The 22682-nt window shown below is 58.8% G+C and overlaps 2 protein-coding genes across 3 annotated transcripts; one reads left to right on the top strand and one right to left on the bottom strand.

Annotated features, from left to right (window-relative positions):
* On the top strand, nucleotides 4932-12425 carry KMT5C (lysine methyltransferase 5C). 2 transcript variants are annotated; one of them, XM_021095006.1, is made up of 9 exons: nucleotides 4932-5049; nucleotides 6837-7084; nucleotides 7252-7417; nucleotides 7795-7904; nucleotides 8705-8868; nucleotides 9059-9078; nucleotides 10554-10690; nucleotides 10791-10951; nucleotides 11228-12425. In XM_021095006.1, the coding sequence occupies exons 2-9, from the start codon at nucleotides 6837-6839 to the stop codon at nucleotides 11725-11727; spliced, it is 1506 nt and encodes a 501-aa protein (XP_020950665.1). In that variant the 5' UTR covers nucleotides 4932-5049; the 3' UTR covers nucleotides 11728-12425. The 2 variants fall into 2 exon arrangements, with proteins under 2 accessions (XP_020950665.1, XP_020950664.1); XM_021095005.1 differs by having other exon boundaries at nucleotides 10554-10951.
* On the bottom strand, nucleotides 18293-19644 carry LOC110261055 (cytochrome c oxidase subunit 6B2). Its single transcript, XM_021095007.1, has 4 exons — nucleotides 19386-19644; nucleotides 19156-19297; nucleotides 18577-18677; nucleotides 18293-18468 (listed from the first exon to the last, which is right to left on the bottom strand). The coding sequence occupies exons 2-4, from the start codon at nucleotides 19265-19267 to the stop codon at nucleotides 18415-18417; spliced, it is 267 nt and encodes an 88-aa protein (XP_020950666.1). The 5' UTR covers nucleotides 19268-19297; nucleotides 19386-19644; the 3' UTR covers nucleotides 18293-18414.

The following is a 22682-nucleotide window of genomic DNA, read 5'->3' on the forward strand; positions in this document are numbered from 1 at the left end:
AGGCTTCAGTTCCTCACCGATGGCTGGCCTGACGCCTCAGGGCCACAGCCCTGGCACACGGATTTCTCCCAGACGGCCGCAGAGACCTCTGAGTTCCCCCAGAGGAGCGAGTGATCCTGGAGAGAATGCGGTCTTTGATAACCTGGCCATGGACTTGCCATCATATCTGCGACACCCCATTGGTTACACAGCTCTGCCGTCATCTGCGGGGAAGAAGTGACACAGGGGGTGAATCCAGAGGCCACTGAAGAGTGAAAGTCACTTTGGGGGCTGGCTGCCAGCGTATGAGTCCACTGCAGAATACGGAGCATGGGAGTTCCCGCTGCGGCTCAGCGGTTAATGAATCTGATCAGCATCCATGAGGACTTGGGTTCCATCCCTGGCCTTGCTCAGTGGGTTAAGGATCCGGCATTGCTGTGAGCTGTGGGGTTTGTGGTGTAGGTCGCAGACTCGGCTGGGATCCTGAGTTGCTGTGACTGTGGCTGTAGGCCAGCAACTATAGCTCCGACCCGATCCCTGGCCTGGGAACCTCCATAGGCCCCGGGGTGTGGCCCTAAAAAGCAAAAAAAAAAAAAAAAAAGAAGAAGAAGAAGAATACTGAGCATGTGATGATGTCACAGGAAAAATAGACAGACGTGTGTGTACATGTCCATATGTGTAGGTATATACATCTCGATTTAGGAATATGTATATAAATTAATACATGGCTTGTAAGACATTTTATTCTCTTACACATTTTCATTTGTACTTCTTATTATTTATTCTATATATACATTTTGCGATTACACAAGTAATTCATGAAAAGAGAGAGACAATGCCTCATCCCCTGTTTCTTTCATTTCTAGCTTTCCTGAGTTAAGACTGACAAAAATGGTGGGAGGGCCTGTCATGGCTCAGCAGGTTAAGAACCTGACTAGTATCTACAAGGACTTGGGTTCGATCCCTGGCCCCTCTCAGTGGGTTAAGGATCCTGTGCTGCTGTGGCTGTGGTGTAGGCCCGCAGCTGCAACTCTGATTTGACTCCCTAGCGTGGGAATTTCCATAGGCTGTGGATGTGGCCTTTAAAAAAAAAAAAAATTGTGAAAAAAAAATTGTGTTGTATTAGGGAGTTCCCTTGGGGCACAGCAGGCTGAGGATCCAGTGTTGTCACTGCAGTGACTCAGGTTGCTGCTGTGGTGCACTTTTGATCCCTGGCCCAGGAGCTTCTGCATGCTGCGGTTACAGCCAAAGAAAAAAAAATGCGTATACTTAAGGTGACAACACGCTGATAGACATACGCATGCGCCGTGAATGATCACCACCAAGCTAATTAGCATATCCATCGTCTCACACAGTGACCCTCTTTGTGTGTGTGGTGGGAACCCTTGTCATCTACCCTCTTGGCAAATTTCAAATGTACGATGTATTATTATTAACTGCAATCACCATGCTGTACATTAGACTCCCAGAACTTCATTTAGTTTATTGATTTATTTCTTTTTTTATGGCTGTACACACGGCATATAGAAGTTCCCAGGGCAGGGGTCGAATCAGCAATGGAGCTGCCAGCCACAGCCACGCTGGATACAGGCCGAATGGGCGATCTGCGCCACAGCCTGTGGCAATGCCGGGTGCTTAACCCACTGAGCAAGGCCGGGGATTGAACTTGCATCCTCATGCATCCTAGACTGGCTCTTAACTCGCTGAGCCTCGAGTAATGAGTTAGGAATTCCCAGCCCCTTCCCCGCCCATCCCCAGCTCTGGTCCCCACCATTCCACTCTTTGTTTCTAGGATTTTGCCTGTGTTTTGGATTCCACATTTAAGTGAGGTCATGCGGTATTTATATTTCTGTGTCTGTCTCATCTCACTTAGCAGGATGTCTTCCCGGTTCATCCATGTTGTTGCAAATGACCGGCTTTCCTCTTCCTTCATAGATGAGGACTATCGCATGGCATGCATATGCCACATTGTCCCTCTCCATCCATTCACCTGTCCATGGACATTTAGGTTGTGTCCATGTCTTGTTTTTTGTGAATCATGCTGCAAAAAACTTGGAAGTGCAGATACCTCTTTGTGGTAGTGACTTAATTTGCTTTCGGTATAGATCCAGGAGTGGGACTGCTGGAACATATGATAATACTATTTCTAAGTTTTTGAGGAAAATCCATACCGGTTTTCATACCAGGTACACCAGTTCACATTCCCACCAACAGTGCATACAGTTCCCTTTTCTCCACGTCCTTCCCCCATCATTTATATAGATATACCTATTTCCCTTTTTTTTTTTTTTTTTCTGCACATGCCTGTGGCATGCAGAAGTTACTGGGCTAGGGATCAAACCTGTGCCACAGCAGTGATCAGAGCTACAGCAGTGACAACGCTGCATCCTTAACCCACCGAGCAAGGCCAGGGATGGAACCTGGGTCTTCATGGATGCTAGTCAGATTCCTTTCAGCTGAGCCACTGCAGGAACTCCTTCCAAGTTTCCTCTTATGAAGCCATTTATTGGTCAAGAACCTGCAGGATTCTATGTGGGCTGTGAAGCCCCAGGGTTGAGAGTACGGCTTCTGTAGTCTGATGGCCAGTAACACCCCCTCTGTAAGCCTCACTCTGCGCTTCTGTAAAACGAGGATAAAAAGAGCCTCTTTCTCACAGTTCTATGTGCAAAGTAACTGGTATCCTAAGAGCTCAGTTAACTGTTAGGTACTGCAGTTTTTCCATCTTGTAATTCAACGAATCTACAGTTGACCATTTCAGTTTTTCCTATTTTTCTGCTTTTCAACAAGGCGGAAACTTTTTTTTGATTTAAAAATGACTAATTTTTAAATTTTTTAAATTTATTTTTCTTTATTTGGCTGGGCCGAGGCGTGTGGAAGTTCCGGTGTCAGAGATCGAACTGGTTCCACAGCAGGGACCCAAGCCGTGGCAGTGACAACGCAGGATCCCCAACCCGCTGTGTGGCACGAGGGAAATCCACGAACATCTTTAAATATAAATATTTTAACACTTGTCCAGTTATTTCTCTAGAATAAACCCCTGGAAGTGGCATTGATGAGTCAAAATTTTATTTGCATTTCGAAATATTTTTGAAACGTCGAAAAAGAACAGTGAATATACAGAACTCACGGCTTCCACCTCAGGCTTAACAAAACAAATTACACATAGATCCGAGGAGCTTCCCTGATTGCATGCCTTCCCCTCCGCCCCTAGGGGTCGCTACTAGGGCTATCCGCAGCCCTTGCTCCTGCCCCGGTCGCTTAGCTGTACCCATGCACTTTTGCGCGGAATTACACGTGTCACACGCAAACCCTGCTTTATGCGTTTTAAAACTTCCTGCATTCGACTACATAAGACTTCTGCAACTAGCAGCATGCTTTGGGGTCGTCCAGGTTGATATATGGAGTGCTAGTTCAACCACTTTCACGGCTGTATGGTGCTTCCCTGTGAAACTATGCCAGGATCCATTTATTCATGCCCTATGTGATGGACATTTAAGCCGTCTCTAGTTTTTCACCGTTACAAACATCACTCTTGCAAGCATTAGTGTGCTTATATTTTTGTTCACATTTTTTAGTTTCTCTAGGATGTACACCCGCTGATAGATGGGCTGCACTTTCAACGTTCAGATATACTGGTACATAGAACTTTCCCGAAGAGCCGAGCTTTTTATAGGGTCCTTTCAGCTTGCTGGCTCCCCTGCTCTGGGTGAGGCTTCTTCTCTCCTCCGGAGCTGTAGCCATCCTTATGGGAGGGGGTGTCTGGGTTAGGGGTGTCTCAGTTCCAGGAGTCGTCCCAGTTGCAGAAGGAATAGTAAGAACAGAGGGTGGGAGCCTGGACGAACGGATGAAGGACACTTAGGAGAGTGTTAAGTTGGACGCTTCAAAGAGGGACCAGTGTGGTTCTTGTTTTATAGATGTGAGCCTGAGGCCCAGAGAGGGCAAACCATTTCTCCAACGTCACACAGCGAAGGGACGCAGAAACCAGCGTCATACATTGATTGACTCCAGGACAAATACACGAAGTACCTACTCTGCGCCCCACATTGTTCCAAACGCACAGGATATATGGCAGTCAGCAAAACAAAGACCTTCTGATCCAACTGTGGAACTTATTATTCCGGGCTTAATTATGATGCATTGCTAATTATGTTTGCCTCTAGGGTTGCTGCAGGGGGGTGATTCCAATTAGGGGAGGGGGGTGCCCCATGGGAGCGCCCCACGAGCCAGGGCTTCCTCCAAAACCCCCACCTCTCCATCGCCCTCTTTCTGACCTGTTCACTCACAGAGTGTTAATGTGGATACTCAAAATTAAACAGGGTATTTGGGGTCCAAAAGGGAGGAAGAGAGATTGAAGAGTCCTTTGTATCCGGCAGGGCTGTCAATAAAGTTTTGTCGCCTTGGCAACCAGGGTCCTCTCCCGGCGTGGCGACGGAGGTGCGCGCGCATTCACCCCCCTCCCGCCTGCCCCTGCTTTCTCCCTCCGGTGGCGAAAGGCTTCACCAGAGAAAGAGAATAGGCAGGTCGCGACTCTAAGGTGACGGGCGGAGACCTGAACCAATGGAAGGACGAGTCGTTCCAAGGCCGGCCAATCACACGCGGGCTCTGAAGCCGGCGGAACCCGCCCTCTTTCCCCTAGGACCCGAATAACCCGACCCAAACCGGAGTTTTGCCGGGAGGGACGGCGCTTTTGCCCAATGAGGGCGTCGATTTCGGGTTGTGGGCGGGGATACGTCTCCATGGTAGCAGATGAAGGACAGCAGTGGCGTCCACTGGACGCAGTTGGCGGCGCTTGACGGCAAGGCGGGCGTGGCGGGGTTTTGTAGGGGCACTGCCGGGGGCGGGCGGGGAGGGCCAGAGCGGATCTTGGCCAATAGGAGTGGCGCGAGCTTCGTAGCAACTGAAGAGTGGCGGCCACCTTGGCCAATGGGAGGACACGGTGGCCGTGGCGGGGCAGGCCCGGCGGGGCCGACTGGAGGCGCGGCGACCGTGTCTGACGAGAGCTGGAAGAGGCAGTGGGAGGTGGTGGCATCGGCGGCGCGGGCGCCAGAGGAGGAGGAGGAGGAGAAGCGGGTGAGGGGCGGCGCGGGGCCCGACCTCTGAGCCCCTTCTCGGCCCCCGCCCCGCGCTGCCTTGGCTTCGGGTCGTCCCTAGCCCCGACTGTCCCCGCCCCACCCGGCCCTTCCTCGTGTCCAGGCGCCCACGTCTCCCCGCCCTTCGGCGAGCCTCAGGGTGCTCGCTGCGCCTAGCCCCTTCCCCGTGCTTCTTCACCCGGGGCCCTCTCCGCAGCCCCGGGCCTTCCCCCGGCCCCGCTCTCGCGCTCCAGGCCCTTCCCTGGACCCTCAGCTCGCCCTCTGCGCTGACTCTTCCTCCCCTTCCTGGACTTGAGGCTTTTCCCCTGCACTCTCACCGCCTAGCCAAGTCCTTCCCTGGAGCCCCCAGTCTTCCCCAGGAGCCTGTCTGCTTCCCCAGTTGCCCTCTGGTCCTCAGGCCCTTCCCCTGCACTCTCACCGCCTACCCAGGCCGCTGGAGCCCCCCCACCGCCGTCTTGCGCAGGCCCCTGTCTGCTTCCCCCAGTTTCCCTCTGGACCTCAGGCCCTTCCCCTGCACTCTCACCGCCTACCCAGGCCCTTCCTTGGAGCCCAGGCTCTTTCCTCAAGGCCGTTCTACGCTCCTCCCCGGCTCCCTAGGACTTCCCCATCCCTGTTTGCTTTTCCAAGCCCTGTACTGGACCCCCTAGCCGCCCCCCTCGACCTGCTCAGGACTCTTCCCCGGAGCTGCAGGTTCTTCTCTGCTTTCGTTGGCCCCCTTGTCACCCTGCTGGCTTTTCTGGGGTCCTCCCTGGATCCCCAAGCTATCCCGCAGGCCTCTGTCCCTCCTGCAGGCACGCTGGCCCGTCACTCTGCCCCAGCTCCCACCCCACAGTGTCCATTTTTCTCTTTCCCCACATGCCCCTCTGTAGCCTCCTTTCTGTCCCAGCGCCCACCCGCGGCACCCCCTCTTTATCCCCAGCCTTCGTGTCTTCTCGACCCCCTTTCCCAGCCGCTCTAGCTCCCAGTCTGTCTTCCACCCCCCATTCCGAGGCACCATGGTGTGGGCCCCCCCCCCCGCAGGCCCTCTGCAGTGGGGTTAGGAGGCTTGTTTTGTTGCCTTTGGCTAATCCCTGTCTTTCTCCTCCTTTTTTATGGGCCTCTTCTGCTTCTCCATACTGTTCCTTCTCTCTCCCCCTCCCCCGCTTTGTCCTCTGCGCCCCTCCCTCCCCCGGAATCCTTGGAGAGGGAGCAGGTGCTGGGATCCCTCCTTTGCTCTCCCTCGCCTCACCCCCCCCCCCAGGCTGCCTGGGGTTTCACCCAGAGCCTTCTGAGGACTCCCAAGGGCTACTGGGGAGGGGGGTGGAGGCCAAGGCCAGCAGAGAGTGGGGGTGGGTGCAAGAACAAGCAGTTCTGGCAGGGCAGGAAGCCTTGGCGTTTTCCTTGGTGAGGGCTGGAGATGGAGCTGGGTCCCCCCTGACTCCCACCTCCTGCAGGACTAAGCCTTTAGGGTTATCCCAATCTGCCAATTAATCAGCCTTCCCGGGCCAGTAGGGACATGCGTGCGCACACGCGTGTGTGTGTGTGTGTGTGTGTGCGCGTGCGCGCACGCCTATGGAGGTCTCAGGGAATCTGCGTGTGCCCATGGAGGGGGGGGTCCATAGGGGGTTGGGGGGTTTGTGTCTGTGCTCCCGAGCCTGAGAAGGTGCAGATACTAACGATGGTGGCTGGCGTTTCTTGGGGGCCTCCCTGCTGTCAAAAGCACTTGTTGCGTTTCACCATCGCTGTCGCCCCTGTGAAGTCAGTATGGCTTTTCTCCCTTCTTTATAGATGAGGAGACCGAAGGGTTTGCCAGCGTCGCGCAGAGTGTACAAGTGGCACAGAGCAGGCACGCGCCCAGGGCGCCGTCCCTGCCCCTGCGCTGCCCTCTCCACTCCCCGCCGGAGACAGCATGGTGCGTGGGGCACCATGGGGCCCGACCGCGTGACCGCCAGGGAACTGTGTGAGAACGACGACCTTGCCACCAGCCTCGTCCTGGACCCCTACCTCGGCTTCCGCACCCATAAGATGAACGTCAGGTGAGGGGGCCTGGAAGAGGGCGGACCGAGGGTCGGGACCCCTTCCCTTTCCCCGCCACCCCGCGGCCCCGTCCTCCTCAGCCCCGAGCGGGGGCGGGGGTGGGGCCCGGGAAGGCCCGGAGGGAATAGGCCAAGGCCCTGGGACCCAGGCGTGACCTCTCCCCCAGCCCCGTGCCCCCCCTGCGGCGACAGCACCACCTGCGCTCAGCGCTGGAGGCCTTCCTGAGGCAGCGGGACCTGGAGGCTGCGTACCGGGCCCTGACGCTGGGAGGCTGGATGGCCCACTACTTCCAGAGCCGGGGCCCGCGGCAGGAGGCTGCCCTCAAGACCCACGTGAGGGAGCCCTTCCCTTACCCCCCCTCGGCCCTGCGCCTCCCCCCACCGCGTCCGCTTGTCCCAGGTCCTCTGCCCAGTGGCCGGGCAGACCCTCAGCACAGCGTCCCCTCCCTGCGACTCCCCGACTTCCTCGCCATCGGGACCATCTGAGGCAAGGCTCAGAGACTCCTAGGAAAGGAGAGCTGGGGGGCCCTCTGAGATGGAGTCCAACCTCTTCATTTGACAGATGAGGAGACTGAGGCCCCCGAGAGGGGAAGTGAGCTCCCCGAGACCACACAGCGAGTCAGTGGCAAAGCAGAACTAGCACCCAGGAGAGAGAGGGCCGACGACCCTGCCCCACCTCCTCACCCCGCCCACCCCCTCACCTCCCCCAGATCTATCGCTACCTCCGCGCCTTCCTGCCTGAGAGTGGCTTTACCATCTTGCCCTGTACCCGTTATTCCATGGAGACGAACGGAGCCAAGATTGTGTCCACCCGAGCTTGGTAAGAGGGCACGGCTCGCAGCCCAGGGCCCCAGGCTGGTCAGGGGGCTCCCCCACCCCACCCCGGGGGCTGCTGGGAGAGGAAAGCCGGGCCCTTCTCGAGGAGACTGGGCACTGCGGGAACAGGGCATGGGGGCCCCAAAGATGTTCGCGGGCCAGGAAGAGGCAGTGAGAGGAAGGAGACCCGGCCTGGCCCCCAAGACCCCCTTGCCTGCCACAGCCCAGCTGGGAGATGAGGTCCCCTTGGCACTCCCGGGGCTGCTGGGAAAGGACTGACCTTGTCCCCAGGACTGTGCTGTCCTTTTTGCATCCCTACCTGAGCCCCTGCCTAGTCGCAAACACTGCTGGGCTCAAGGTGGGACCCGCTCCTCACATTCTGGCGGGAAGGCAGCTGGCGGTGGCAGGGCTGCTGCTGTTCGGTGCTTCCGGAGCCTGCCCAGGCATTTGGAGAGTGTTCTTGGGAGCCAGGCCTGGGCTGAGACCCGAAGGAGAAGGACGAGCCAAAGGGTCTAGTGAAGATGGGGGGGGGCACCTGCGAGGGCTTCCGGGTAGGACGCGTCTGGAGGAGCCCGGAGCGGGAGGGGCAGGACTTTCCGCAGGCCGAGTGCTGGAGCAGGGAAGCGCCCCCAGGCGGGTGTAGAGGCCTCCCTGGGAGAATTTGAGCGAGAGCGCTGGGAGGTGGAGAGCGGGGGCTGGCGCTGCCTTCCCGCAGGAGGCCCGGGATGAGGGGCCCCTGCCCCCCACGCTGGTGGTCTGGGCAGGCGGCGCTGCACACAGACCCACGGCCTAGCCTTTTGGCAGGAAAAAGAATGAGAAGCTGGAGCTGCTGGTGGGCTGCATCGCGGAGCTGCGGGAGGCCGACGAGGGGCTGCTGAGGGCCGGCGAGAACGACTTCAGCATCATGTACTCAACCCGAAAGCGCAGCGCTCAGCTGTGGCTCGGCCCGGCCGCCTTCATCAACCACGGTGGGAGCGGGGAGGGGGCTGAGGGTGGGGCTGGAGTTCCGGCTGGGGGGGCGGGAGGAGGGGGGTGGGGGGTGGGAGGTTGGGGCTGGAGGAGGGAGGGTGGGGCGGGTGTGGCAAGGAGCTGGGGGACCTGTTTGCTGGTTCTGCTGACCTGACTCTCTTCCTCTCCGCACCCTGCAACTGGCTCCAGACTGCAAACCCAACTGCAAGGTGAGACCTGGGGACCCCCGACCCAGGAAGGGGGGGCGGGGCTTCCTGGTCAGGGAGTAGCCAGAAACTGTCCTGGGTCTCCCCACCCGAGGAAGCAGTTTCTCCCCACTGGCTGTGCAGAGCTGGTGTTTTGACCCTGGTTGTCAGGAGTGGGAGGAAGGGGCTCTGGTTCGAGTCACTCTGGGACCCAGGTTGCCACCTGCTGGCAGCATTTTTCTGTCTTTGGTCTTTGAACCTGAGCTGGGGGCTCGGCCAGTTGGAGGGGCAGCGTGATGGTGGGAACCCAGAAAGTGCCCCTGGCCCTGGCCACCTCTCCCCCTTCTGTGCCTGAGAGGGAGAGATTGAGGGGACATGGCCCTGGTAAGGCCCCGGGTGTGCACCCTGCCAGGCGTGGGCCTCACCTGGGTGTCCTCGGGAGCCCCAAGCTGTGACGAGGGTTTGAGTCCGGGCTCTGCCACCCTGGCCCTGGTTTCTCAGATGGGAAACCCTAGGAACTTGCGCCCCCCCCCCCCCCCGCCCCCGGGACGGTTGTGAAGGCTAGGTGCGTGTCCACATTTTGTGACTTTGCTGACATTTATGTAGGTTTGGGGCACAGACAGTGGGCAGGACAGAGGGAAGCAGGGCTCTGTGGTTGGGGGTGCCAGCCGCCTCGTGCTGCGGAACAGGCAGGCTGCACGGAGGTCACACCCGAGCCAGGCTTTGAAGGAGGAGTAGGATTTTCCTGGGTGTTGAGGGCAGACGGGGCACATCAGGGCATCCTGGATGGGACGTGTCCCCCTGGTGGGCGAGGCCCAAGGGGGGCTGGAGTCTGGAGTCCCCGGGGTCGGAGGTCAGGATGGAGGCAGAGGCTAGTGTGTGCCTTGGGGTGGAGCTGCGGGAGAGGCGATGTGGGGCTGGCCCTAGATAGGCTCTCTGGGCAGGGCAAACGGGGGCACCAACCCTGCCTGGTCAGGAGGTGCCGGCCACTTGGCCGGGGCCACTCGCAGGTGTGTGACAGAGTAGAGTGGACAGACGGGAGGAAGGACAGATGGGCGGGCGTCCTGTCTCTCTCAGAAGAGGACCTTGGAGGCAGGAGCAGGCAGGCGAGAGGGGCCCGTGGGCCAGCAATGCTGGACTGGGGCTGCGGAGTGGACACAGTCCTGGCAAGGGGAGGTGGCAGAGCTCAGCCACGGAGGAGCGGGCTGGCAGGGTGTGGCAGAGGCGCCGAGGAGCAGTGCCGAGGGAGCGGCTCCTTTGCACTGCCAGGGCCTGGTTAGATCATCGTCCTGCAGGAGGGTGGGAGCCAACGAAGTGGGTGGAGGGTCAGGGGGTACGAGCAGAGGGCAGGCCCTGGGCAGGGCGCTTCCTGGGCTCTCAGCCCTGCCATCCCGGGGAGCGGCGGGGGGCGGGGGGGGCGCCTGAGGCCAGGGTGCCCGGCCAGGAGGGATGGAGCCGGGCCGTCCCCAGGGCAGGGTGCTGAGCCTCTCGTCCCTCAGTTTGTACCTGCAGATGGGAACGCAGCCTGCGTGAAGGTGCTGCGGGACATCGAGCCAGGCGACGAGGTAACCTGCTTCTACGGCGAAGGCTTCTTTGGTGAAAAGAACGAGCACTGTGAATGCTACACCTGTGAGAGGTGGGGACAGCCTGCGGTAAGGGACAAGGGCCCCTGGGCTCCCAGGACCTGGCAGTGCCTCCTCAGGGCCCATCCCCTCTCCCTGCTCACCCCCCCCCAGGAGAGGCGAAGGTGCCTTCAGACTGCGGCCCCGGGAGCCCCTGCCACCCCCGCCCCTGGACAAGTACGAGCTCCGGGAGACCAAGCGGCGGCTGCAGCGGGGCCTGGACGGCCACCGGGCCTCCGCCCACCCCGCCCCGCTGCGCCGGGACCCCTTCTGTGGTAAGCCTGGGGCACAGGGAGGGCCCCTGTCCTCCTGGCCTGTCTCCATCAGCTGCTGCCCCTTTCCCGGCCCCTTCTCTGCCCTCCTCCACCTCATCGCTCCTTCTCCCTCCTTCCCTCGGTCGCCCCGACAGGGCCTCACTGTCTTCAGTTGTCCCCTCCTGAGAAGCCTAGGGGGTGGAGGGCGGCTGGCCGGCCTGACCGGAGCCGTGCCCTCTGCAGAGGCCTTGCTTACACGGCTGCCCTGTCTCTCCCCCTTCCCCTGGGCCTCCACAGCTGCCTGCCAGCCCCTGTGCCCCCCGCCCTTCGCTGCCCGCCCCGATGCCGCACCCCTCTGGCTCCAGTGGCTGCCTCAGCCCCAGCTCCGGGTGCGCCCCAGAAGGCGCCGACGCCCCAAGCCCCGGCGAGCCCCGGCACCCCCCGTTCTCCGTGCTGCCCGTGTCTCTCTACACCGGTGGGGAGGCTGTGGCCCCCACTGCTGCCTGCAGGCGGAGGCCCTGGTGGCCCTAGGTCCGGCCTCCCGAGCCCGCTGGGTCCCCCAGCAGGACTGGCACTGGGCCCGGCGTTATGGGCTGCCTTACGTGGTCCGGGTGGACCTGAGCCGCATGGCCTCAGCCTCGCCTGCCACTGCCACACCCGCCCCTGCCAGGACCCCAGGCCCCATCCCCATCCCCAAGCAGGCCCTTGCCTTCACCCCCTTCTCCCCACCCAAGCGCCTGCGGCTGGTGGTCAGCCACGGCTCCATTGACCTGGATGTCAACAGCGATGGGCCGTGATGGGCTGGACAGAGGCCAGGCCAGCAGAGGAGGGCATCCGTCCTGGTCCCGTCTGCCCCAAGTTCTCGGGAGCTCACCTCCAGAAGGAACTCTGGGACCTCTGGGAGGGAGTTGGCCTTCGACCCCAGCACAACTCTGCCCCAGGGGAGTGCAGGGGGGGGCAGGCCTGGACACCCCCCAGGGATCTGACCCCTGACCCTTTGTGACTGCTGACCCCTGAGCCACCCCTACCCTGGCAGGAAGCCCTGGCTGTGGCCACCTTCCCGTCCCAGCCCCAGCCTCAGGGTTGAAAGAGTTGTTCCCTTCCCCACCCACCTTCTACTGCCCAGGGAGCAAAGCCATAAGGGGTGGGGGCCACCCCGTGGCTTCTCCACAGAAGCCCAGGCCTCGGGAGGAGGTGGAACTGGCTTGGGGGTGGACGCCCTACACGCCGCCCCGTGGGGGGGGTAGGTTTGTTCTCAGCTCTGCAACTGTTTGAGGTGGGGGGGGCGAGATGGGGGTGGCCAGGGGCTTGTCCCCACTACCCCGTGGGTCTCAGGGAGGCCGGGTGCGACCTCATCTTTCTCATGGTGCTATCCCTGGTGCTACTGGGGTGTGGGGGCTCCCTCCCCTCCCCCACACCAGAATGGGATATGTTGGGGGATTGGAAGCACTTGAACTTTTTATTTTATTTTATTAAAACCTTGTTATAAGCAGCACCTTGGAAGCATTTCCTTTTGGTTGGCGTTTTGAAGAGATGTCTCTTGGGAGGGTAAGACCCTCCACCTTGCTGCGAAGACCAGACTAGGAGGTGGCGGCTGCGGCTTTGGGCCCTAAGAGCCTTGGGAGGGTGAAATGCAGTGGACACCGGTACGGAGGCGAGAATCGCAGACCCAGAGTTCCCTGGTGGCCTGGTGGTTACGGACTTGGTGTTGTCACTGCTGTGGCTCTAGTCTGATCCCTGGCCCAGGAACATCCATCCGCGTGCCATGGATACAGTCAAAAAACAAAACAGAATCACAGGCCCATCTTCTTGTGCGGGAGGGGAGTCTTCCCATTTTTCAGACGAGATAACTGAGGTCCAGCAGTTAGAGTGACTTGTCCAGGGTCACGCGTGGCCCTGGATCACCCTTGTCTGAAGTCAGGCATCGCCCCTCCTCCACGACCTCGTGGGTGTCGTCTTGGTTGGCCTGGCTCTGTAAGACCAAGACAGTGAATCTTCACATGTTTTTTCCCATGCATTTCGGTGTCTTGATTTTGCTGTGGTCTCTTAACTCTCAGCTCAGCCCTGTTTTACAGAAGGTAGTACTAACAGCTAACACTTGGTGAGTGCTTCCTGCTACCAGGCCTCCCATAAAGCGTGCTCTGGGCATTTTTTCATGGTCAGTGAGGCCTCCTGGCTCTTTCACAAGGACAAGCCAGGAGTGTCTGAGGGCCCGTCCGTCTCCCTGGCTGGCCTGGGAAAGCCTTCGCCTGGAGGTTGGTGGGGTCAGGCCATGAGCAGTGAGGGGCCTGGAGGCCCCGCGGAGGGGGATGAGCAGATGTGGCGAGGCTGCAGGAGACCTCGGGTGGGCTGAAGGGAAGGACGGCCCAGAAGGGGCACTTCACACGGGGCCTGGGGCTGGGGCTGGGGACAGTTCAAAGCAGCCAACTTTTTTTACTTTAAAATCCATTTTGGGAGTTCTCGTCATGGCTCAGAGGTGGTCCTAGAACCTAAGATCCATGAGGAGGACATGGGTTCAATCCCTGGCCTCATTCAGTGGGTTAAGTGGCTGTGGCTGTGGCGCAGGCCAGCAGCTGCCGCTGATTCAACCCCTAGCCTGCGAACTTCCATATTCTTCGGGTGTGGCCCTAAAAAGACCAAAAAAGAAAAGTTTCATGTATGTATGGCCTGTTTCATTCCATTGAGGATGAGAAAATGTATCTTTCTTGGCGTTCCTGTTGTGGCTCAGTGGTTAACAAATCCGACTAGGAACCATGAGGTTGTGGGTTTGGTCCCTGCCGTTGCTCAGTGGGTTAAGGATCCGGCGTGGCCGTGAGCTGTGGTGTAGGTTGCAGATGCTGCTCGGATCCCGCGTTGCTGTGGCTCTGGTGTAGGCTGGCGGCTGCAGCTCCGATTCGACCCCTAGCCTGGGAACCTCCGTATGCCGCAGGAGCAGCCCTAGAAAAGGCAAAAAGACAAACAAACAAAAAAAAAAAAGTATTTCTTGTATGTATGGCCTGTTTCATTCCTTCGAGGATGAGAAAATGTATCTTTGTCTCATGCAAATCCTATTGAACTGTGTTAGTTTTTTCCCTCAGGTTAAAAATAGGGAGAGGGCCTCCCAGTGAGCAAGCGACCGTGAGGAACGTGAAGAGATGGCTGACTCAGCAGCCCCTAAAAGAAGGTGTTTCTCTAAACCAGAGGATTCCTGGCTCCTAGACAGAGAGAACAGCAGAGCAAGTATCCTTGGCCTGGATGGACAGTGGAGGTTCCAAGAACCTCCTGGAACCCAGGGTCTGATGTGGTAGCTGCATAGTCTCATGCACCTCCTGGGGGCAGAGGGCTTAGAGCCTTCCGCCAAGTCTCAAAAGTGTCTGGAACCCAAAGCGTGAAGATTTGAGACCAGTGACGGGGGTCTCTCACCCTCGACACTGCTGCCACCTTGAGCTGCTACTCCTGTGTTGTAGGATGAGAAGCAGCCTCTCCGGCCTCTACCCAGGAGAGGCCAGTAGCACCCCCACCCTGTCCGTTGTGACACAGATATCTGTGGTCCTGGCCAAGGGTGCCCTTGGGGGCCAAAGCCAGCCCCCGGGTGAGAACCCCTGGGCTAGCATGCCAGGGCGATGGAGGAGCTCCAGGACTGTAACCACAGCTGACAGTGCTCGCAGGTCACATGCACCCTGGCATCAACCCACACGGCCGCGCTCCAGGATCAGCCCCTTGGCAAACAGGGCAGGCGTTGGCCTGAGGTCACACTGCTTGGGCATGGACAGCCTGCCCTGCTGCCGGGTTTCTGCCTCAGCCACCGGGTAGATGGAGCACCAACCTGATAGGCAAGTGAGAGGCATCTGTGTTGGGTCCAGGGAGCTGGCCGGGCCTGGGATGTCCTGGCAGAGAACAGAGGGTCAAGGCTCAGGCTGAGAACCACATCATGCACCTGGGCTCCAAGACACGGAAGTGGGGCAGCTGGCGGAGAGGCCAAGGGAGGAGGGAGCTGAGAGGAGATAATTACATCTCTTCCTCGGGTGGCTGGGACAGTATGGGAGCCAGGCCAGCCACCTCAGTGTGGACCCAATTTCTTCCCTTGGGGGTGCTCTCTGCCCCTTTCTACACTGTGTAGGGGCTGACTGGTTGCCTCCAGGACCTCCAGGGCCCTGTTGATGAGCTTGCTGTCCCAGGAGGGCAGCTGGCCCATCGGTCACGTTATCGTGCTGGATCCTGTTCTATCTTGGCTCAGCGTCACCCTCCCCACGGCCCTGTGAGGTGTAGGGACCGTCATCCCTGGCTCTAGGTCCAAAGAGCACAGGGCAGGGGTCTTTGGAAGCTGGTCTAGGACCACATGGCAGGCAGGCCTCAGGACCAAGACTTGAACCCCTTCTCAGAGCTCATCCAGGCTCTGAGATCTTCAGACACTAGAGAGGAGGCTGGGGCTGGAGGGTTTGGTTCAGCTGTGGCTTCCATGGGATGGGGGGGTGGGTGGAGAGGAGAGCCAGACCCTGCCTGGAGGGTCTGTGGAGCCAAGGGCAGCAAGCAGCTTTGTGATTTTGCATGAGAAGTACCCGGAAGCACCTGCGCCTATTAGACTGGGAGGAAGGAGCTGCAGAGGGAGGGGAAGAAGGTGAGGCCGGGAGTTCCTGTCGTGGCGCAGTGGTTAACGAATCTGACTAGGAACCATGAGGTTTCGGGTTCGGTCCTTGCCCTTGCTCAGTGGGTTAAGGATCCGTGAGCTGCAGTGTAGGTTGCAGACGCGGCTCGGATCCCACGTTGCTGTGGCTCTGGCGTAGGCAGGTGGCTACACCTCCGATTAGACCCCTAGCCTGGGAACCTCCATATGCCGTGGGAGCGGCCCAAAAAATAGCAAAAAGACAAAAAAAAAAAGGTAAGTCCGGGGCTGATGGGATGCGGCTGCAAGAGAGGGAGGAGGGAGATGGGGAGGCAGCGGGGAGGCAGTGGGATGCAGGTTGGGAGAGGGCTCAGTTTCCTCTGTCAGGTCATTGGGGCTGACATTGGCTGTAGGATGCAGGTGGGCAAAGCTGGTGCCCGAGCAGTGGCAGAGGTATTCAGAGCCAAGTTCGGGGCCTGAGAGTGTTGTTGGTCCAGCCAGCTGGAGGCGAGGTGGGTCTGGCCCTGCTCTGTGCTCAGGCGTCTATAGGGCAGTGGGGCCCCAAAGGGAGGCCAGGAATATAAGAATGTCCCAGGGTGTTCCCATCATGGCTTAGTGACTAGTATATCCATGAGGACTGGCCTCGCTCAGTGGGTTAAGGATCCAACATTGCTGAGAGCTATGGTGTAGGTCACAGGTGTATTCGGATCCCACGTTGCTGTGGCTGTGGTGTAGGCTGGCAGCTGTAGCTCCAGTTTCCACCCCTAGCCTGGGAACTTCCATGTGCTGTGGGTATGGCTCTAAAAGCCTACCCCCCCCTCCAAAAAAAGTCCCAGAAGTGGTTGCGGGATGGTGGCAGGGACCCTGGTCACCGAGGGAAAGCAGGGGGAGGGCTGGCAGGAGCTGCAGGGTGGATGCGCTGTGGGTGCTGGCGTCTGGAGAGGTCCAGGGGCTGGCTGTGGCCACCCTGTGCTCAGATGCTACCTGCGTGACCTCACCAAGGGCTCAGACAGCCACCAGCACCATTCTGTGACTCAGAGGTGCCTTGCCCGAGACAACTGCTTCCCTCTTTCCTACAGCAGCGCCACCTCGGTGCAGGCCGCTAGTCTGCAGGTCGGAGGAGGTTGCATGACCAGCTCTGCCCCCCTGCAGCTTCCAGCTGCCTGTTTGGCTGAGTCCACGCCCTGTACCCTCACTTGCTCCTCTGCCTCTTGGGCTGTGATCTGAGCCAGGGAGCCCAGGGCCAAGGTTTCGGGTGGAGCCATCCCGGGAGGTGGCGCATGTAGAGTGTGCCCCGAGTCGGATGTCGAGGGCCACGTAGAGGCTGAGGGCGTGGATGGAGCTCCTCCCATCATCCCACCTCTCCTGATCAGGGGGGCTTTGTACCATCTCTGTTGACAGCTGGGGAAACTGAGGTGATGCAGGTCATGAGGCTTGTCCAGGGCCATCCAAGTCATCATATAATTAGTAATAGCCACCTTGGAACCCTGGGGTCAAATGGAACCTATTCGATCACTTCAGGCCAGGCAGACTCTGGGGATCCAGCCCTTCCCAGGAGGCCAACAGCTTCAGGCAGAAACAGCTGAATTCAGTCCTTCCTTCCACCTCCATGCCATCCCCCTGCCATCTAGGGCAGGAAGAGGCTAGAACCCCCAGCCTCTGAACTCAGTCATGGGTCACTCCTCAACCTGGTGGAGGGGGGAGGGGGCTGGAGAAGTGACATTTCAAGAGGCTTTTGAGGAGTTCCTGTTGTGGCGCAGTGGTTAACAAATCTCAACCATGAGGTTGCAGGTTCCAACCCTGGCCTTGCTCAGTGGGTGAAGGATCCAGCATTGCCCTGAGCTGTGGTGTAGGTTGTAGGCGAGGCTTGGATCCCACATTGCTGTGGCTCTGGCATAGGCTGGCGGCTACAGCTCCGATTTGACCCCTAGCCTGGGAACCTCCATATGCCGCGGGAAGCGGCTCTAGAAAAGACAAAAAAAAAAGGCTTTTGAATCAGGATGAATCTCAGCATTGTTGTCCCCTAGCCTGGCGGAGGACAGGTCCAGGGCCCGAATGGGGGAGGAGTAAAGAATGACTTAGACTGGAACTCAGAGCATCCTGAGGGAGCTCCCAGTTGGGAAGGGAGCTCACAGGTGGTGGGAGAAACTGAGGTGACATGTGTTTGATCAGAGAAGGCCGTGCCTGGCTGTGGACAGGGTGCTGAGTAGCTCCGGGGGACCCATGCAGAGCACCCTGTTGGGAGCAGCTCACATGGTGGGGGTATACTGGGAGGGAAGTAAAGACAGGCAGGGGTAGGGGAGCGAAGGAACGGTGGAGAGCCAGAGGCGTCAGGAGCAGAGGAGGGAGTGATGGCGTCAGTGCTGGGTGGGATACAAAAAGACCTCTTGGGAACTTGGGATGGACGGGGTAGGGCAGGAAGCCCAGGAGCAGACCCCTGGAGGTGGTCCAGGAGGGCAAGAGAATCCTCAGGGAGGAGGTGGAGGAAGGACTTGGCTGAAGGTAGGTGTGGGGATAGAGAAGAAAGTGCACCCTGAAGCCATCCTCGTGGGCATGTGTTGGGGCTCAAGAGAGCCAAGGGGGACCCTGCAGAGAAGAGGCTGCCGCCTGCTGTGGGTGGGGAGGGGCGGGAGGGTCTCGCTCTCCTCCCTTGCTCCCGGCCCTGAAGGAGCGTAGTCCTCCCTCATCCCTCCCGCGCTCAGAACCAGTAGTGTGGGCTGCTGAGCACAGACAGGGAGGACCTCCTGACGCCCCCACGCCTCACTGACCAGACATGAAGAAACATCAACAATAACACAGCTTTATTTATGGCTTAGAGATGGACGGGAGGGGGTTTGGGGTGGCGGGGCCCCTTTGGGGGCAGTCACTGGGACTGATCTCTCGGAGAGCCGCGCTCGGGCCGTCAGATTTTGCCAGCGAAAGTCCCGTCCATGATCTGCTGGTTCCAGCGCTGCACCTGCGGCGAGCGGGCGGGAGGGAGGTGGGGAGGGGGCTCTGGCGCGGCTCACCTGGCCCAACCCCCCTTCGCCCGGCCCGTCCGTGTGTTGCCCCTCTGTCAGCTCACCCAGCTTATGGGGCACAGCGAGTGGAACACGCGGAAATAATACTCGCAGGGCTGTGTACTCTTCCCGCGGAGGTTCATGCTCTTGACGCAGCGATGGTAGTCTGCGGGCGAGGGCGGGCAAGTGGGCGGGGGGCTAGCACGCCCGCACCCCTGCGGACCTGGCCGCGCCCTCTAGGGAAGGCCCCGCCCCTCTTGCCACGCCCCCAGAAATGTCCCGGCCTCAGCCCCGCCTCCTCCCGCAAGACCCCGCCCATTCTCCGCCCTTCCAGGACTTCGTCACGCCTCCAGGATAGGCCCCGCCCCCTCCATGATCTGGTCCTACCCTTACCTGGAAGCTCTCCGCTCCTCCCTCGCCTGGCCCTCCCCGACTCGGGACATCCCCCCGCCCCTTTTATACAAGGCTCCGCCCCTACCTGGGAGGCCCTGCCCTTTCCACCAAGGCCGGCCCCACCTCCCACCCCAACGGTCTCCGACCCCGCTGCGAGTCCTGGACCCTCTCCCCATCCTCAGGAGGGGCGCGCCATCCTGCTTCCCATCGTCTCTCACCTGCTGCCCCTGACTTGGCCCACGGGGTCTTACCCAGGAAGTTCTGGTAGCAGTTACGGGTCTGATTCTGGTTGGGGAAGCGCGGGTCGAATGGTGGCGTTGGCCATTTCCCTTTGGAGGACTTCTGGAAATCAATACCCAACATCCACGAAGGCGGCGTCTCCTGCTGGAAGGGCTAGGGTTCCGGGGAACTTAGGGGGAAACCCCCGCTCCTGACCGCAACCCCAAAACCCAGGCCCAGTCCCCACCCGTCCTGCCCTCACCAGGCCGATATCAGCAGGTCACTGGTTCAGCTGTGCTTGTGGTTCCGCCCAGGGTGCCCCTCGCTTCTGACTCTCGGGACCCCAGCCAATGGGGCAGCTGCGCTGCAGGGAATGTTCTAGGACGCGAGGCGGAGTCGGCGTGCCCCCTACCCGCCACCCCGCCTCCAGCCCAAGACCCCTCTCGGGGTCGGCGCGCGCGCACACACAGGCACCCAGGCGCAGCTGCGGCCGAATCTCAGACTCACTTTTAATCTCTGCGAAGCTGGTCCACCCAGCGGGCCCTCCTCCGCCCCGCGCCCCGCCCCCCGCCCCCCGCCCCCCACGTATGTAAAGGTATACAAAGCTCTGGTCTCTACCGGAGAGGGAGCGTGCCCGCCCGGCCTTTTCAGCACCCCGCTTCTAACAGTAGAAGTGCACAGCACCCGGGCCTGTGAGGAAGAGGAAAGAGCTAGGGTGGCGTCCGGGCTCCTGGGCTCTGGCGCCAGGTCTAAGGCGGGCCTGCAAGGTTCAGGGGCTACCTGGCCACGCGGGGGGCTTCCTCTGGACCCTTTAGCCACCGAGGTCGAGTCCCTGGAATCCCGCTATTGAGGCCTCTGGGAAGGGTGCAAGCTGGAGAGAGAAAGACTTTATGGGGGACAGGCCGGGAGAGAGTCGGGAGTGAACAGCAAGTGCATGCTGATGGCGGGCTGCCCCAGGGCCCCCCAAGCCTGGACTGGAACCCGAGTCCCCATCAGTGTCCCTCCTGGGCTTCTTTCCTTCCTGCCTCCTTAACATCAGACCTGACTCTGGATCCTTCACACCAACATCCAAAGGCACCACTCACTACCTCTCTCCTCCAAGGAAGCCCTCTCCCGTGCCCATGCCCTGTATCAGCTTCTTCTCCACGTCCCTCTCCCCTTCCAGTGAATTACTTGGAAAGAGCCGCTCTCCTCCTCCTCTCGTATTCCCCTCTGTACACACATATGTATGTTCATGAGTAGTGGGAAACCACACACCCCATAAAATGCACCATGGTAACAATCTTAAAAGTGTACAATTCAGGAGTTCCCGTCGTGGTGCAGTGGTTAATGAATCCGACAAGGAACCATGAAGTTGCAGGTTCCATCCCTAGCCTTGCTCAGTGGGTTACAGTGGGTTAAGGATCCGGCATTGCCATGAGCAGTGGTGGATCCCACGTTGCTGTGGCTCTGGCATAGGCCGGTGGCTACAGCTCCGATTAGACCCCTAGCCTGGGAACCTCCATATGCCACTGGAGCCGCCCCAGAAATGGCAAAAAAAAGACCAAAAAAAAAAAAAGTGTACAATTCAGTGGCATTAATTACATTCAGAGTGTTGTGCAACCACCCCCACTACCTACTTCCCAGAAGATTTTCATCATCTGAAAAGGAAACCCCACATCCTTTAAGCAGTCATTCTCCATTCCTCCCATCCCTTCCAGCTCCCCGCAGTCACCCGTCTGCTTCCTGTCTCCAGGTTTGCCTCTTCTGGGCATTTCAGGCACACAAAATCGCATGCTATGTGGTCTTTTGTGTCTGGCTTCTTTGACTCAGCCTCATCTTTTCAAGAGTTGCTCCATGGGGGGAGTTCCCATCGTGGCTTAGAGGTTAACGAACCCGACTAGCATCCATGAGGACATGGGGGTTAGATCCCTGGCCTCACTCAGTGGGTTAAAGATCTGGCGTTGCCATGAGCTGTGGTGCAGGTCACAGACGCGGCTCGGATCTGGCGCTGCCGTGGCTGTGGCGTCGGCTGGCAGCCGTAGCTCCGATTTGACCCCTAGCCTGGGAACCTCCATATGCCACGGGTGCGGCCCTAAAAAGACCAAAAAAAAAAAAAAAAGTTGCTGCCTGGTGATCCCCCACTGCCTGTGCTTGCTTAAGCCTCCCCCATTCAGGTTTTCATCGCCGAAGGTCCCCTCCTTGCTGCTAAGTCCAGAGGTCCTGTCTTGTCCTGTCTTCCTTCACTTGATTGCAACATTTGACATGGCTGCTCCCACAATTTTCCTCATTCTTTTCTTTGCTGGGTGTTTAGGGTGTTCCAGGCTCTCACTGTTCCATGCCCACCCTCCCTGACTGTGGTTCCCCTTTCCCTAAACACCCCTAACCCTGTCTCCACCTTCACTTACTCGCTGGTGACCTCCAGTCTCATAATTTGCAGCAAATGTCTACGTGCAAGTGATTTCCCCAGATCATTCCAGACTCATGTGTCTGGCTGCCCACCCCACAACTTCATCTGCCGTCTCAAAAATCAAGATCTGTAGAACAGAAAACTTTTTTTTTTTTTAAAGGCTGCAAACATGGCATATGGAGGTTCCCAGGCTAGGGGTCAAATTGGAGCTACAGCTGCCAGCCACAGTCACAGCCACAGCCACGCCAGATCCGAGTCGCATCTGCAACCTACACCACAGCTCACATGGCAATGCTGGATCCTTAACCCACTGATTGAGGCCAGGGATCGAACTTGTGTCCTCATGGATACTAGTCAGATTTGTTTCTACTGAGCCAGGACAGGAACTCAGAAAACAGAATTCTTTTTTTTTTTTTTTTTTTTTTTTTTGTCTTTTTGTCTTTTTAGGGCCGAACCACAGCATATGGAGGTTCCCAGGCTAGGGGTCGAATCAGAGCTGTAGCTGCTGGCCTACACCACAGCCACAGCCATGCAGGATCCGAGCCACATCTTCGACCTACACCACAGCTCATGGCAACGCCGGGTCCCTAACCCACTGAGTGAGGCCAGGGATTGAACCTGCGTCCTCATAGATGCTAGTTAGATTTATTAACCACTGAGCCACGACAGGAGGAGAATTCTTTTTTTTTTTTTTTTCTTTTTGCCTTTTCTAGGGCCGCTCCCTCGGCATATGGAGATTCCAAGGCTAGGAGTCTAATTGGAGCTGTAGCCACCAGCCTATGCCAGAGCCACAGCAATGCCAGATCAGAGCCGCATCTGTGACCTACACCAGCTCATGGCAATGCCAGATCCTTAACCCACTGAGGCAGGCCAGGGATCGAACCTGCAACCTCATGGTTCCTAGTCAGATTCGTTAACCACCGCGCCACGACGGGAACTCCTGGAGGAGAATTCTTCATCCTCTCCAGACACCTACTCCACTCACAGCCTCCTTGACGGCTGCATCTTCCCATTGTCTCAGATCCCAAACCATGAGGTCGTCTTCCGTGCCCTGCCAACAATCCCAACCCCTCAGCTGCACCATCAGAGTGTCTCCAGAACCCCACCACTTCTCATCACCTCCATCTGCACCCCCTCTTGTCCAAGCCACCGTCATCCTCTGCCTGAGTC

This window comes from Sus scrofa, chromosome 6 (assembly GCF_000003025.6).
Source record: "Sus scrofa isolate TJ Tabasco breed Duroc chromosome 6, Sscrofa11.1, whole genome shotgun sequence".
NCBI lineage: Eukaryota > Metazoa > Chordata > Mammalia > Artiodactyla > Suidae > Sus > Sus scrofa.